The 16,302-nt window shown below is 36.2% G+C and overlaps 3 protein-coding genes and 1 long non-coding RNA gene across 7 annotated transcripts in view; 3 read left to right on the forward strand and 1 right to left on the reverse strand.

The window, feature by feature from the left end:
* Positions 1 to 4,911, forward strand: part of PGAP1 (post-GPI attachment to proteins inositol deacylase 1) — a 34,559-nt gene extending 29,648 nt beyond the window's left edge. Inside the window, exon 27 of the mRNA XM_035571717.2 lies at positions 1 to 4,911. Within this exon, the coding sequence (XP_035427610.1) occupies positions 1 to 139 (139 nt within the window). The 3' untranslated portion in view covers positions 140 to 4,911.
* On the reverse strand, positions 2,081 to 16,181 carry LOC126913353 (uncharacterized). Its single transcript, XR_007708493.1, has 3 exons — positions 16,083 to 16,181; positions 8,034 to 8,156; positions 2,081 to 2,159 (listed from the first exon to the last, which is right to left on the reverse strand). It is a non-coding gene; the product is annotated as an uncharacterized LOC126913353 (long non-coding RNA).
* C6H2orf66 (chromosome 6 C2orf66 homolog) lies at positions 9,996 to 15,713 on the forward strand. 2 transcript variants are annotated; one of them, XM_035571766.1, is made up of 4 exons: positions 9,996 to 10,070; positions 13,198 to 13,342; positions 14,210 to 14,411; positions 15,450 to 15,713. In XM_035571766.1, the coding sequence occupies exons 2-3, from the start codon at positions 13,220 to 13,222 to the stop codon at positions 14,390 to 14,392; spliced, it is 306 nt and encodes a 101-aa protein (XP_035427659.1). In that variant the 5' UTR covers positions 9,996 to 10,070; positions 13,198 to 13,219; the 3' UTR covers positions 14,393 to 14,411; positions 15,450 to 15,713. The 2 variants fall into 2 exon arrangements, with proteins under 2 accessions (XP_035427659.1, XP_035427650.1); XM_035571757.2 differs by lacking the exon at positions 9,996 to 10,070 and having other exon boundaries at positions 12,735 to 13,342.
* GTF3C3 (general transcription factor IIIC subunit 3) overlaps positions 16,032 to 16,302 on the forward strand; it is a 23,066-nt gene continuing 22,795 nt past the window's right edge. For all 3 annotated transcript variants that reach the window (XM_035571737.2, XM_035571730.2, XM_035571745.2), the window contains exon 1: positions 16,032 to 16,148. In XM_035571737.2, coding sequence (XP_035427630.1) covers positions 16,050 to 16,148 — 99 coding nt within the window. In that variant the 5' untranslated portion in view covers positions 16,032 to 16,049. The remainder of the gene's footprint in view (positions 16,149 to 16,302) is intronic.

Consider the following 16,302-nt stretch of genomic DNA (forward strand, 5'->3'; position numbering starts at 1 on the left):
TAAACTCTTGAAGATTGCAGCCAAAGTTCCACTCCCTTTGTCTGTTGCGATGTTGGCTTTTGGACGAATGCATTTATACAAAGTACCCCACTTTGTAACTTTTTCTCTTCTTCTACATGTACTATGTTGTCTTGTGTAACATTGGTTATACATAAGAAGAATATTGCAGCCTAGAAAGTAATTCTGGAAAGGGGGTAAATTTCAACAAAGAAATGCCTTGATTAACATGATAATTTGGATTATTTGGGAAAGATGACAGAACCATGAATACTTCACAAAAAGTTTATAGTTCTGTTCATGTTGCTTAGAAAGCTTTTCATGGTGTTTATTTCCTGACTGTGAAAATTAAGTGAATTAAAAATGTGTGTGTGTAAGCACATAAATCTTATTAGTATAACATCAGTACTGTTTGCCTTGCAGACACTTTGATATTTCACTATACTTGTTTGTTTAAACAGACTTTTTTTACTCGGTATGCTGTGCAATGCATATGTCCTAAACTTGCGTATCCTGCAGGTCTAAAGTATGCTGGTTAAAACTGAATAAATTTCAAGCACACTGTGACTATCACAAAAACTACACAGCCAAGTATACTTTTAATCATTTTATGCTACATTTAAAAGCTGTCACAGTTGTGTCTAGACGAACCAGAATGTACTGCTTTTATAGAACTGCTATTTCTATCAAAGTATTTGTTCAGTTGCTGTGGAACATTTGTGAGATTATTGAAAGTCTTATACATTTTACTTCTTGTGAGAGTGAAAAAACAATACTCTGTGTAGCTTTCTATTCAGGAAGGATTTCAGCAGATTCATAAACAATTTGTTTTAAAACATTGCCAATTTTTTCTGTCCATACGTAGAAGCTAGCAAGCGTTGAGGTATGGTGTGAGTTTACAGCGCAGTTGCTATATTGCACTGTTTACAGGTAGGCAAGGCAATTTTTTTCCTATCATAAATGGAGAATCAGTCATCTTATAGTAAATGTCCATACAGTAAATTAATATGGAATAGTTAAGTTACAACACTGTAAATTCATGCCTTGCCATGCTGTGCTAACTTCCTCGTGTGGACGAACTCTTGGTAATAGTGGCAAATACTGACCATAATTATTAGCTCTGCGTAAAGTATTATCTTTGTGCCTAGATGCTACAGTGACTGCCATTTATAACAATGCCTAGAATAGCTGTGTGTAAGGAATTTCATCTCCTGGGTACGTGTTTTGCCTGCAGAAGAAATCACACTAACCATTAGGTTAAAATGAGGTATTGATTCTGCGTAGAGATGAGCACTTGTTTCTGTGTTAGCTGTCTCCACTATCTGAGATATCTGTCATCTTCATATGGAAATATTATACCAGCTTAATTACTTTATATGGATAATACCAGGAAATCTGCTACCTACTGTCAATTGAGTATATTCTTAATATAGCCATAGATCCTGACACATTGATTTTATTGTATCTTGTTGTTCTTGCCTAAAGTGCCTCAGTTACTTTTAGCTTGTTCTTAGGGTCAATTCATTTGAGCTGGCTGGAAAGACTTATTAATTCACACAGACTTTCCACAATGAACTTGTTTTGTCACCTTATAAACAAGTCAGCATTTCAAGCTATCGGTAAGTCATTAAAACTGCTTTAACTGAAAAGGTTATTAGTAGCTAATCAAACCACTGTCACTGGTGTCAGTAATTGCTGTGCTGGTCTTCCAGTCTTAACATTTTAATCAAAGGGTTAGATTATACATAGTGTTGGTAAATCAGAAAAGTTAACTCAATATGTTATATCCTGATATTATCTAACCAAATATATGCTACAGTATTTGTATAAAGGATAATTTGTCTGTATATACTTGTAGCTTGATTTAACCTAAAAATTACTGTTCAGACATAGAAGAATAGAGTAGTTTCTGTACTTTCAAGTGGCTGTGAGTGGAAAAAAAATGACAGAACCACACTGGGGCTGGTAAAAGGCTGTCTGTGAAATGTGCAAGATTGATTTCTGTGGAAGATCATTTCCTTGGTCTTCGTGATCAATTTGGCTTACTTGCCAAACTTACTTGGTATTTACTGTATTTACTTACTTGGTATTTATTGTATTTTACTTCTGATTTTGGTTTGCCATCTTAATCAGATCTTCATACACAAGCTCATTTTTTGGAGCTGTTGGTGGAATAAAATAATAGAATAAGGAGAGGAAACAGTCTCAGCATGTAGCAACTTTGATAGCTTCCAAAATCCGACAGCATGAAACATGCTGAATTACAGCAGCAAAGAATAGCACCAAATTTTTCATTTAATGGTATTTTTTAAGCTGTGAATTTTGTTCATGTTGTTAAGACTCCTAATGAAATGGGTTACAGAATTTTGGGTGGTGATTCCTACATGATTTTCAAGGTGGAGGCAGGAAAAAAACAAATGTAATCCTTAGTCTGAGATCCCAGACTTTATCACTTCTCTGTTAATGCTCCTCTTTCCAGAGGGTACTTATCTTCAGAGGGTGAAGTAGGGGAAGTCTTATTGCTAGTTTGGATTTTGTGTGCTTTGTGTGTCATTTGCTTGATGAAAACTGTGTTCTCAGAGATGTGCATCTGGATTTTGCAGTGATTGTGGACTGTCTAACTAGCTGTTCAAGAGATTAGGTTTTTAATCACAGTTGGATTCCATGTATAATCATTGAAGGTACTAGGAGAAGTTCAGAGGACAATTCATACCGTTCTAAGAGAGGATGAATGAAAAGATTTTATAAATGTCTAAAATTGCTTTTAAGGTAAATACTATGATCTTCCTTTTGGAGAGGAGGCTTCTATTCTGCAAATTTCTAGTTATGCCACATCCACCTTTACAATCTGAGCAGAAATGTAGACTACCCAATGAAAGGACTTTTAATTGACTGCATGAGGAAGTGTAGGTATTACCGAAATACCCTTTATCTGAGTAGGCTGTGGTTATAAAACAATTTTTGGGAAATATATTGGAATGTCTCTTAATACATTTAAATCAAAATTTCTGTTTATCCTTCGAACTTCAGACTGTGGGAGAAGGCACAGACTACTCTGTGATAGATTAGAACTCTGCTCTGTAAGGGAGGATCCCTGCTGACATGCAGACTCCAAATTTGTTGTTCTGTTCCTTTTCAGAAGTTGAGGTATTAATTTCACAAAACCACTGTACTTTATCCATGTGGATGTTCAGCATGTTAAGATGGAGATTATGGTGTGTAAAACAAGCAATTTTTGGCTTGTACCTCAGGATGCATTCAGAAGAAGAATTATTTTTGTGGCTTGTATGTTTTTATAAGCTATCAGAGAAGGAGTTTAAAAAAAACAACACAACAACAACAAACACACACAGAGATAAACAACAACAAAAAACACCACCACCACCACAGGAGATGAACGTAGACCACCAAATGTCACTAATTGTACAGCAAAGTCTTTTGAGGGGGAGGGTGGAGGTAGGGGAGAGACTTAATGAGAATCTTTTAGTGAGATCCCCATAACTTGAATTCCTCTTGAAGTCTCTAATCTTTTTTGGTTGATGTAATCAAACGTGGATTTTCTTCACGGTCTTGTGACTCTGCAATAATAGTAGCTACACCTGTAGCTATCAGGTCATAAAGGTCCATATTTGTATGGTATAGAAAAAGTGTTACCACTTAACTGGAATTACCAAAGGTGATATGTTCAGTTTTCCTTTAAAAGGTAGTTGGAGTATGTCACATTTTTGCATCGTATGAAATGTCTGATAGTTCTTTTTTGTTTAGTAACTGGAATTCCATTTAATTTTATTTGTAAAACTTGGAGTTCTGCTCTGATTTCTTTTGAGTGAGACGATACATATAGCAATTTATTGCTAAGTATTCATGTGCAAAGTTTTTAAAAAAAACACACCAAAAACCAAACAAAAAAACCCGAACAGTGTAATTGTAACATATTGCAGAAGGAATGGAGACTGCCTGTGAGTGAGTTTTTCAACTATGTTGAAAGTCACCCTAATCGGGCTACCTTTAAAGAGTCATGCTTTAGAGAATAAACAAAACAATGCATTGATACTTAAAACAAGCAAAAAGGATTGTTGTATTGGTTGGTATTTGATATGAAGTCGAATTCTCCATCTGTTTTCCAGTAACAAGGTTATAAACTTGTCACCTGGCTTTTTTTCCTGAAATCTGATATATCTACTTCTGTGCTTGACAGAACAGAAAATTAAAGTTAAAAAATGAAGTTAATTATGTGCCTGTGCATAAATTTAAACATTTAAGAAGCCTTTTTGATCAAGCTGATAAAGTTTAGTTCAATCCAGTAATGAGCAGTATGATAAACAAGACAAAAATGTGAAACAAACATTTTCTGGTTTGTATCTCAGGATGCATTCAAAGTAAGAATTATTTATGTGCCTCTTATGTTTTTATAAGCTATCAGAAGGGGAATTAAAAAAAAAAGCAACAAACAAACAAAGGACAAGAACCTAGAGTACTGAATGTCACTAATTGTACAGAAGACAAGACAAAAGTCTTGTTTATACTGCAGAAATAGAGCAGCTATTTATAGACCGTCAATAATCAGAGCTACTGAAAATATTTTTGGAGGTGATTATGGTGTCTGTTCATTAATTGTGCTGCTGTTGTAAGTCACTAAGCCACTAGGAAATTGTTAGCTATAGAACAGACTGAATTCCTACTGTTTCTTTTATATTTCATTGTGAATGTTAGTCACTTAGTTTTCAGGTTTGACTTTTTACGTCTCTTTTTTTGGAAGATAATCAAACCAGCTTTTATAAGCACTTAGCACTGTACTGTAAATAGTTTTAAAACTTTCATCGCCATTCCTTTAGCAGAAACATACTTCTGTCCCTAAAGCTATGTGCTGCTGTTATATACCTCTGGAAATGTTTGCCAGGGAATGACAATTGGAAAAAAAAAAGTATTTATGTAAAAGTAAAATAATTTTTCTACCTTTTCTTAGAGCTAGAACTTCCAGCTAGTATTCATAGTACAATCCCTTAAGTGTTTAAAAGGCTTATTTGAAAAACCTGTATTTTGATGCATTTTCTTATTTACGGAAGAATGTATTCAAAACTTCTAATCAGGACGGTTATCTTTATCTAAAAGATTAAAATGTATACATTTCATCTTGTTACTAAACATTACTGCTTTTTAAAATAAATATAAGTATTTAGGGAGAAAATTCTATAGTTTTTACTGAAGTAAATCTGCCCACCACTTTAATTCTTCAGGTATCTCAGCATATAACTGTCTCAAATACGTGCTTACTGTGTTGAGGATGGAAACCAGTCACACTTGTGATATTTTGACCTTAATTTGGTTTAAGATTTAGGGTCTCATTCTGTATTCTTACATGCATACGTTTTTTGCAACTCATATATTCATGAACAAATCTTGTAAACATATACTCTCTGCAGATATTGATGGGTTTTGGTCTGAATTCTGTAGGAAGTGTGTAGTATCAGAGCTAATCTTGTGTCTATAAAATCCGGGTATGGCACACAGACCTGTTATTTTGCAGCACATCATTCCAGTTCTTGCTTCCATACACGACTATCCTTGGTTTGCAGTATCCTTCTGCTGTAGCACAAAATTTAGGCTTTACAGTAACAGTAGGCATTGCAAATGACATAGTGAAGATACAGAGCGTCTGTCCTACGGACTGTTGTTTTATTGAAGTTTTGCGTCTTTGTTGAAATACCAGCAAAGACTTATTTTTCCTCCAACTGCATAAATGCTTTCAAGGCATATGCCAAGCATGCAAGTGTTTTGATGTTTAGCTTTTTTAAATGTTAAATGCACTCTTCTGGGATCAACTCAGGCTTCCGTATTTTCCATTTGTGTTGCTTTGAGTGTGAACAGAGTATTGGAGACCTGAGTAAGTAACAACTGAAATATTTTACAGAAGTCTACAAAAGTAGACATGACATATATAATTAGAGTGCCAGATCAGAATTGAAATGTGAAATTCCGCACTGTGGCTTGAAACTTGTAGCTTTCTAAAGCAAAACAAACAAACCTGTGCCTTAAACCAGCAAATTAATACACTCTAACCGTAGCCTGTAGACTTCTGTAGCTTTATTTTTCATTTTTGAAATCAACCAAAAATATTTGTGTGGATCATACTAAAACTTGATTTGGGGAGAATATTTTTTGACCCCTCCTCCCTTTTTACTGCATTTGCAGAGATTAAGATTTATGTGAAGTATGGTGTACTTGTGGTTTGGAATCACCACTCGAAGTCAGAAAGCTTTAGTGACTTATTTCTCAAGTCTTTATATTATGACAAAAAGGAAAATAGGGAAGGAAAATTAGTCTCAGATGTGGCTTGACTTCTGTGTGTCTAAGTATTCTAATTTTTTGTTTAGTTTCTTCAAAACTGTAGCTCAAGCAAAATATTTAAGCCATTGAATATCAATATCTACACCAGTGTGAGACGAAAAGGTGGTTTGGGTGTAGTGTGGGGGTTGTTTGCTTTTAAGCTCCAGCAGTTTGAATAAGTGATTTCAAGTTTTAGGGAAAGTATTCATATATAAAAGCCTGAAAAGATTGAAAAAAATAGGTGTCTGCATTCTGTTCTTCTTAATTTATTAAAGAAACAGAAATATTCAAGATCCTAAAATCCTGCTTTGATGTAGTAAATACATATGTGTAAATATAAATATATAGTATATATTTTTAATATGAAGACCTTAGGAAAGCCACTTCTCGACCTCTGTTTTTTTCTTAGTTCTCTCTATAGAATTTTTTGTTTTGAACAAAGCCCCCCAAATTCTGAGTCTATTGTTTTTCAGTAGTACTAAGTAAGACTGATTCTTGATTAGAGATGCCATATCTCAAAGACTATCATTGGACTGTGGATATTTAAAAATGCACACACGATGACTTCATGTCAGGTGATCACAGTCACTGTTTGCAGCGATACAAATAGAAGTTACTAACTTTGTTTTGTGGAGATCTGAATCTGGCTGTCATAATCCTGATTTTGTTGTGGAACAACAGAAACATGCAATTTTTGTGTCTTCCCTGCTACTTCGTTCTGTATGTTAGTTTAGGACTTTTAAAACTCTTGATCCAATTGCCTAACTTGATCTTCTTTGTTCTGTGCTGATGATATTTCAGTAATCCTAGTCATTGTTGACATCCTGGCTACAGGAACACTAGTATGAAAATCATTGAGAGGGCAGAACTACTTTTAAGACTTTTTTTATGATGGTGAATCTAGAAAAATTGTGCAGGCCTAGTAATCCAAAGCAAAAGACAGCATAATGTTGGGCAAAACACCCTATTTAGCTGATGGGTATTGGAGTTGTCTATTTTTTTTTTGCTAGGAGGGCTTATATCACTGAAAGACACATACATAACTTTTGGAGAAATCTATTGGTTAACGAGCAACCTCACTTTTAACTCTTCCTCTGTTTAGAGTTCTTATATAACTAGTGTAAACGTGGTGTTTTAGGTGGAGCTAACTCTAACTGTTAAAGGTTTCTGGAGATGTTGGCAGATTATTATCAATAAATGGTTGAATAATGCTATAATAAATTATTGTGCTTTTTAAAACAGTTATAACTGAATTCTTGGTTCTCTACAACTCACGCAATGTAATAAGCTTCAGCGAAGTATTTGTCTTGAGATGCTGAGAAAACCTTGGAGAATACGTATCTTCAGCTAATGTTTAAATTGCTGAAAGTTGAAATCTCAGTTGTTCAAAACTGTGCTTTGAACCATTCCTTTTTTGTTGTTGTTGAAGTTGAAGGCAACTTGAATGGGAGCTACGCTGGGACTTTCATGTTTTGTTTGATGGTTTCCCTGTCTGTAGTGTGTACTTAACATGTCTTTTTTATCTTTTTTTTTTTTTTTAACTAAAGTGTGCATGACTTAAAGTACACTGTATAGCATATGTTCTGTTAAATAAACACTTCTGTATATTTTTGTATGGTGTTCTAACATGGTTGCATTAGTATAAACGGTTGTAATTCACAAAAAGTGCCACTTAACAATCATACTCTGTAGAGTGTTGTGAATGTTACCTGTACTTTTGTTGCACAAACACGCTAATGAGTGTTGTGGTGAACATTTGCCTTTAGTCTTTGCTCAGGTACTGATGTGGAGCAGTTTGGTGCTTTTCCTTCCAACTTGTAATACTTGGGATTCTAAGCAGAAAATAAAAACAGTGAACAAAAGCATTGTGGTTAGAGCATTACTTTACATAACAGACACTTTTTTCACATATTACGTAGAATACAGTAAAGATGCTTAACGAAGCCTGTCTCAATATCTTAACTCATGCATGTTAGGCTTTTATATGTGCCTTGCTATCATGAATCGGAAATGTAAAACAGTGGAAAAAGGTTTATTGAATAATGCATTTTATATGTAGCATCATATGCATAAAACTTGTTCTATAAATAAACTAATAGTTTTGATTTTGCTTCTAATTCCAGAACAGGATTTTTAAAGGATTTTTATTTTGAAGTAACTTGCATGAAACTGAAGAAGCAATGCAATGAACATTTTCAGCTTCAGTGGAATTTTAAAAATATATGAATATTACTGTGCCATATTGCCTATGTCATTGGTATAGCCACTTTCAGAAGATTTGAATTACTAAAGCTGTGTCTCTATGTAGGCAGTTTGTTGAGAAAAACCTAGTGCTTAAATTTGGCCACATTTAAAATGCAGAATTTGGACATCTGGCTTGAAAGCATTTGTTAAACTAGCTACTGTCCTCAAAGGAGGATACAATTTTGTTCAATCAGTCTAACTATACTAATAGTACTTTAGTATCAATGTATACTACTTATATTTGACTTTGAAGGAAAGAACTATAATTAAATTATCTTAAAAATAAAATGTTTTGGCATAAAATACATTAAAATGAGCAGTAAGTCTAAACAGACTTTTCTCTCTAACAATTAGCTTAAATTCTTCTACCTTAGAAAACAACAACACAACTTTGTGGAGATTTTTTTTAAAAGATCACTTACAGGAAAACATAATAATTGAATCTCTTGCTTGCCCACATGCTTCATCAGTCAACCAAAATGTCTGAATTCTGTTAGGGGGTACCATAATAGTCCAACAGCAACAATGCTTGTTTCAAATTTACAAAAGACCTTGCTATGTTTTACTGTCTAAACATAATGCGTATCCCCCCCCCCATGGTTTTCTTTCGGAATAAATCAAATGATAGAATAGAGGGGAAAAATAAAACGGTGGCTGAAGTAAACCTGCCTGCTCTTTTTTTTCCATTATTGTTGTTATTTTTTTTTTTAAGTTAAATCTGAAGTGTAAGCCCAAACTGTAAATCAAGGTTTTTTTTTCCTTTCCAGTCATTACCTTTAGAGGAACTTCTGGTTGATTTAGAAGGTAACTTATATAGATGCTAACAAATGACTTTTGGACACCTCTAAAGAGGGAAAAGAACTGTGAGAAAATGTGGTCACCTTGCCATCACAGGTTTGGAAAGGTTTGAACCACTGGCACGGACCAATCTGTTTTATGCCTGTTATGACTCAGACACCAAGTTGTGGTAGCCTGCTTGGACTTCACTCCAGTGCTGGTGGGGAGTGTGTTTGCTATTGCAGTGATCATGGTATAAACTAAAGATGTCTGACAGAATTGGAACAGGAAGTCCCAGGGGGAAGATGATAATATTTATAATGAAGGCAATGGAGAAATACATACAAGGTGAATAACTGGGATCAAAACACTGTTTTGCTAAAACAATATATTAGCTATACAAGATGTTCAGACTGGATAAATGATTAGTGAACAAAATAATGTGGATAGCCAAGTAGTACTAACTGTTGTAGAGAAGAAACAGGTCTAAGCTAAATAGGTGTAAGATAAATTTGGTGGGATGGGATGGGATTCAGGTTAGAAAATCTGTTATTTAGGCAACAGAACTGAATCATTCCTGCTTTCTTTATCACTGCTGTGTGCTGACGGCCTGCCACCAGAAGTGCTCTTGTGCTCTGACTAATGAAGACGTGGCACTGGACATGCATTTACAAAGGGGGAGCGGAGGAAAGCAAAGCTGTGTATACACCTGTGCTTATCTGAAGGTAAGTAAATGAAAACCAAGCTGATCAGAGACCTGTTGACCTCAACAGTGAGTACCATCAGAGTGCAAGCAGAAAATGTCTTGACTGTGATTAAATATAGGTGAATTTTCAGATAGCTATGTGTCTCCTGTCTTAAAAAGAAACTAAACTAGTTCTTGGCTTTAAAGATACTGATTGTGTATGTACACAGCATAAATGTGCATTAACTAATTGATTATATATTGACTGTAGGAGGAATCATGATCAAAGATTCTCATATGCAAGTTAACATCACTACGGTGAACTGTTACCAACTGATGTTTCAATCTCTCTTTTGTTTACGTTTATTTAGTCAGTGCCAGAAATAAAATTCCAAACCACGTTTCTGGCTACAGAGCCTGGTGTCTCTGGCAAAAGAAACCAAAGTCTAATAGAAAATATCAGAAGTCATGTTGAAGAAGATTAAGAAATCTTCCTCAACAGAAGCAAGTTGAGTGAATGATTCTCTGTCCATGTTCCCATCTGGGGGAGAGAAAGAAAACAAAACCCCCAAAAATATTTTAAGTTTTGTTGAATATAAGCCATTAGAGGTATTTTACCTTAAATATCTTAAGGTAAACTTAAATATCTTAAGGTGAATGCTGTAAAATGTCTGCTTAGTAACTGGACAATGTTTTGGAAAGAAATTAGGGTATTTCCATGCATAGTTTAAACTGTTCCTTAAACCATCTTAAAGTTACAAGTCTTTATCACCCTAATGAAATCCAGGACTGCAGTTTCCCGTCATAATTAAATGAAAGGCCTAATTCTCCTTGTGTCTGATGATGAAATTTTTCTGTTTGTCTTTTTTTTTTTTAATGATATAAATATAGTTCCCTCCTTCAGAAATGGAGAGGTAGCTTGTTTGTAAATTTCTTTAGAATTGATTTTAGAGGCAGGTGGATTGGGAAATGAGGCTACTTTGTTTTTTAAACCTTCTGTAATTTCCATTAGATGTTTTACCTTGGCTCTGCAGAAGACTATGGGTATTTGATTTGGAACCCCTAAATATATAGTAAAATACCATATCATTCAAAAAACTAACAAAACCCACCAACAATAAAAGCAGCTTGGTTTAAACAGCTGTAGCAGCAGCTTATTGTGTCTTCTACACAAAGTGATGAGGAAATCATGAAATTGCTGTGGGTCATAAGTGTAAATTCTGAGCTACATATGATGCAGATATCTGATGAGAAGGATGAAACCTACCTATAGGCATTATTCCAAAACAGGGAAATCCTCATTTTATAGACTGGTAATCGAGATGCAGACAATCGTGACATAACTGTGGCTACATATATATACTCTGCTATGCCAGAAATTATTCCTAGAACAGATATGACAACCAAAGGTGGTTTTTTATGTTTGCTTTTTTCAAACTAAGTAATATATTATACTTTGCCCTAATTTTACACCAAATTTCAGAATTAAGGGTGTTTTGGTATTGGAAAATTAAGCAAGCTGCTGATCTTTCTGTTGTTATGCAATTTTTTTCAACAATGTTTTTTATTTCAACACTATAGAATAATATACAAGCTGGATAAGTCAACTTCTGGGTGTCAAGCTGCCAATAAGCTGTCAGCCTGTCAAGCTGTCAATAAGCCAACACTTACTGCAGTGATGACATTAATACTGATAGAATTTTGATTACTCTATCACTAATGATGTTAAGATGCCCACAATTTTGTCTGCATGGAAGAGCATTGTTAGGCTTTTGTTTTAGTTTTCAGTATTGAAACCCAAGAAAGATGTAAAGCCTTCTACTCAGGAAAAACAAACAGTCATCATTAGGGGTAAGATAAAGATTTATCTTATCAAAAATTAGTCTTAAAATGTCTCTTTAGAGATGCGTTTTGTGTGATACTAACCAAATATCACCTAAATATTAGAGATAAGAGTGTAGTGAATGTACAAGCAAAAAATATTGAGCAGCTTTGAGATGAAGGATACTACAAAATAAAGCCAAGGTAAATTAGCATAGTCCTTCTTGCACTTTGTCTTAGTTTGTAGTATGACAGGAGCATATTGACTGTCAATAACATCAGAGAAGGAAAGCAACGCTTTCATTAAAATGTTATGGTTTTGGAAACAGACATTACTTTTCTCTCTCTCTCCAGCATCAAGAAAAAGATCCATATTTCATCTTGCTTGAAAACCATTCTACCAGCTGTAATTATCTGTTAGTCACTGTTTGGTAGATACGGTTAATTATTTTTAATTAAAAGTAATATTTTGATAGAGCTCTGCTATCTCTGCTGGAAGTTGTATTAAACTTATTATATGCTTACCACCAATTTTCTGTAATGCAGCTTAGGGAGGAGGAATTTGCACTGCACTGTTCAATAGCAACAGGTCTTAAGAGTATTAAGGATGAAATTCTCAAGGGTCTTTATGTCATGGATGGAAATGGAATCATTACTGTATTTTTGAACTGCTAACGTCATTGACACCCACCTACAGTCCACTAGAAATATAAGTACAGAGATCAGTTCGTTCACAGATTACAAGCAGACTAACCAAGAAGGGGCAAGCCAGAGCCATATTCACTGGTAAGCTTTATTTTAAAGAGAGTGAAAGGTAGAATCTGATTATTTTTTCTCTTGAATCAAGTTTTGAAACAAGTCTCTAGTGTGTTATACCAGACTGTATTATTATTGCACTTATTAATGTATGTAGTGCACTTTCATTTCATGCAATTAAAAAATATTGAGCTATGTGATCTTAAGCCATAGTTTTGCATTATCCTTGGAAGCATACAAAACCTGGATACTTTAACTTATCAGCCAATTAAAATGGCTGTAATGTAGTAACAAATGTAAATTTACAAATGTCAGTTTCTTGTGTTAAGCATCAAACTGGTCCCTTTCATAAGGAAGGAACTCAGTGTCTAGAAATAGCTTTTTTAAGGGAAACACTTCTTTAGAATAATTTGTTCTTCTTAGTACTTTAGTGTAGAACCAAAAAAGCCGATAGCACACAGATGTGATCTGTAGTAGGCAGATTTTCCTTGCCATGGATAATTTGCAGCGCTCCTTTGGATTGTTAGCTTTACTTGTTAGCAGTGACAGTTCTGTAGGACTTGGAGCCTGGATCTTTGTCCTTCCAACAGGTAGTCTGTTCATCTCTTCAACATGTGGAAAGTGGTGCTCCTGGGTCTATATACAGTATTGGCTGTAAGAGGATTGACAAAGGGTGCTCCTTTCCAACCAGAAGAAAAATGGAAACCTCTAGATAACCCTAGAAACAGAGATCTGGTAAGGAAATACTGCAAGAAGGATAGTCTAAGTTTTGTGTGTTTCTTGTGTTTTCTGTCACAAGATTTTTTGTCAACTAATATACAGGTGAGAGGTTTAGTAACTATGCACTTTGTATAGCCAATAACAACAACTGGATAAGCATTCTTCAGTCTAGATGTACCCCTTAACTGAAGAGACATTCTTAGTGTGATCTTCATCCAGCAGGTTTAGTTTTTAAAAATGTTTTGATTATACGGATGCTCATTTTATGATCCAGAAGAGGAATGATTATTATGTTTCTTTCAAATGTGTACTCTGTTGATTACATGTTTCATCTTCTAGATGTACAGGTAAGTTTCCATCTGACATGTTGTTTGTAGCAAAAGATCTGAAAGTAATCACTTGCGAGATCTTATAAGCAATTTGTGAGGGGAGGGGGAAGTTTCTTACAGTTTTCCCCACTGTTTAAAGAAGCATTGATTAAATATTTCTACTTGTAAGCAATCTAAGGGGCCAATTCAAATCAATTGTCCACTGCTGCTAACTCTTGGAGAACATGTCTTTAGAGAAATGTTTAACAGAACTGCACTATTTGCCCTCAGCAAGGGTTTTGCTGTGTCTGCTTTAAAAGGAGTAACATTTGAATCTTCTGTGGTCCAATTGGGAGTGTGGATCACCAGTAAAACGCTGGTGGTCCTTACACACTATCTATCAGCCATGGGCAGATTGGATGAGTCTGAACTATATTGCCTATGCTGCATCAGTTTATGATCAAAATAGAAGATTTCATCCATTATAGGAGGAAATGTTTTATCTACTATGTTTCAGTATAAATAATTGATGTCTGTTTGGCATGCTTTGTTTTCACATACGAAATATGTTCAGTTTTTCAGAACGCTCCAGGCTTATTTTTCGGGCAGGGGTCTTGATCTCAGAAAATTCCCAGCTACTTTCACTATGAACAATGAAGGACCGAGGCCTGTCATGCTCTACTCAGATCCTATTGCTTCTGCATTTGCAGATTATGAAGAAAGGAAAAATTCTTTTCCAAATTATTTCAAAGGCTAAAAGATGGTGCTGAACCAAGGTAAAAGAGGATGCCTTTTCCTCTAATGTTGTTACATGTAAGCCAGTGAAAGACTTGAATTCAAGTGATTCTCACTTTTGTCTGAAGTATAAAAACGACTTGTTCTTCAGAGGAAATGAAAAATGTGACACCTTAACTCATGCCTGAAGTTCTTTGGAAATTATTTGAGGTAGAGATTTATGAGGTGTTTACTACTTCTGTAAAATAACACGTGGTACTTGTGCAGATTTATATAGACCAGGCTTTTTTTTTTTCATGGGGAGAGGAATGCTGAAAATGTACACGTAATAGAGAAGGCAGATTTTATTTAAGTAACTTAGACTATTAATAAAATTGTAGACTATTTATTTCACGTGATGCATGAATATTAAGAAAATTAATTTACACGTAAGATACTGCACTAACAAAGCGTACATTGTTTACATCTTTGTCCACTTGTGCTGTTTTCCGTGTTTCTACCACTAAAATTGAAGGTTGAATAAAATGATTGTGAACTCATTCACATCTCTCTGTAAATATGAAATAATATTGACAGAGGCCAAGGTTGCATTATGAATAAATGCAGCCTCAAATTATAGCAGGTATTTCTCAGCTATCTTATCTATGTATTAGCACACCCTGTAACACATAAATCATTTTATAGCTCATTTTGAAAGTCAGTGAATAGTGCCAATTCTGAGGAAAGGTGAACAACTCTTCTCACATTTTAGAAATAGGTGAAAATTTCAGTAAGATTTGAATCTAAGCAGTTAGGTAGTTTGCCCACTATTTTCAAGAGATTCACTTGTGATCAGTGTTCAGCTAAGGCTTTTTAGGTTTGTATAACATATATTTTTTACTCATAAGTACAGCTCCACTAACCTTAGCATGAGTAACTGTGAAGGCTGCACTTAGATTGTAATACTAAATTATTTTTTGCCAAGTGTTTGTCAGTAAAGAAACAAGCAAAAACGCTCCACACAAGGAGTACTGTGCATGTCAATTTGGAAATGGATCAGAAGAGCTTTGTTTAATGCCCTTTTTTCCCCTCTCTTTCAGGTGTTAACTTCTGAACTTTCACACCTCACAGCAAACCACTATTGCTTTGCCTTTTTACCTGTTATACGGCACTTTAGAAACCCCTCTGTGTCACAGTTTTGCCCGTGCAAGTTGCCGTTTCCCTGTAGCTGGCTCTTTGCTGTCTGTTGACAAACGTGTGCTGCTGGGCTGCTTTTGTGTTAAAACGTGAATAAATGGGGAGTGCAACGGGGGGCTTCTCCCTTCTGCCACGTGTCTTTGTTCGCAGTAGGTAAACAAATGCTGCCTCTCGGGTCGTTTGAAGGAGACGTTGTGAAGCACCTGTGTGGGGTACCCCTTAGCTGCTGCTAACCCGCCGCGGTGCTGGGAGGGGGCCGGGCTCTAGCTTTCCCTTCACGCTGTCCCGCACCCCCCCGTAGCCACGGCCGAGGCCCCCTCCTGGAGTTAGAAGGGTGCAGCGCGCCCTCTGTCCGCTTTTTGGGGTGCAGAAGCAGGGATTTGAGACCTGCCGGGGGTTCAGCGGCGCGGAACCCGTGTTCGAGGGCGCGGGGCGAGCCGGGCGCCATAGCGGCGGCACCCGCGTCCCGCCCTCAACTCACTCCCCTGGCCGTCTCCGGCGCCATGTCGGGCTTCAGCCCGGAGCTGATCGATTACCTGGAGGGGAAGATCTCCTTCGAGGAGTTCGAGCGGCGGCGGGAGGAGCGCAAGAGCCGCGAGAAGGTCGGCCAGGCCCCTCTGCTGCGCTACACCCGCCGGGGGCGCGGCCCAGGCGGGCTGGGTGTACCCAAGCGCCCCGCTGCTGCCCCCCGCCGCCGGCCGGGTTTGAAGGGGCACCTGCGGCTGCCCGGCAGCTGTAAATGTGGGGAGGGACGGC

Source organism: Cygnus atratus, chromosome 6, assembly GCF_013377495.2.
Source record: "Cygnus atratus isolate AKBS03 ecotype Queensland, Australia chromosome 6, CAtr_DNAZoo_HiC_assembly, whole genome shotgun sequence".
Lineage (NCBI taxonomy): Eukaryota > Metazoa > Chordata > Aves > Anseriformes > Anatidae > Cygnus > Cygnus atratus.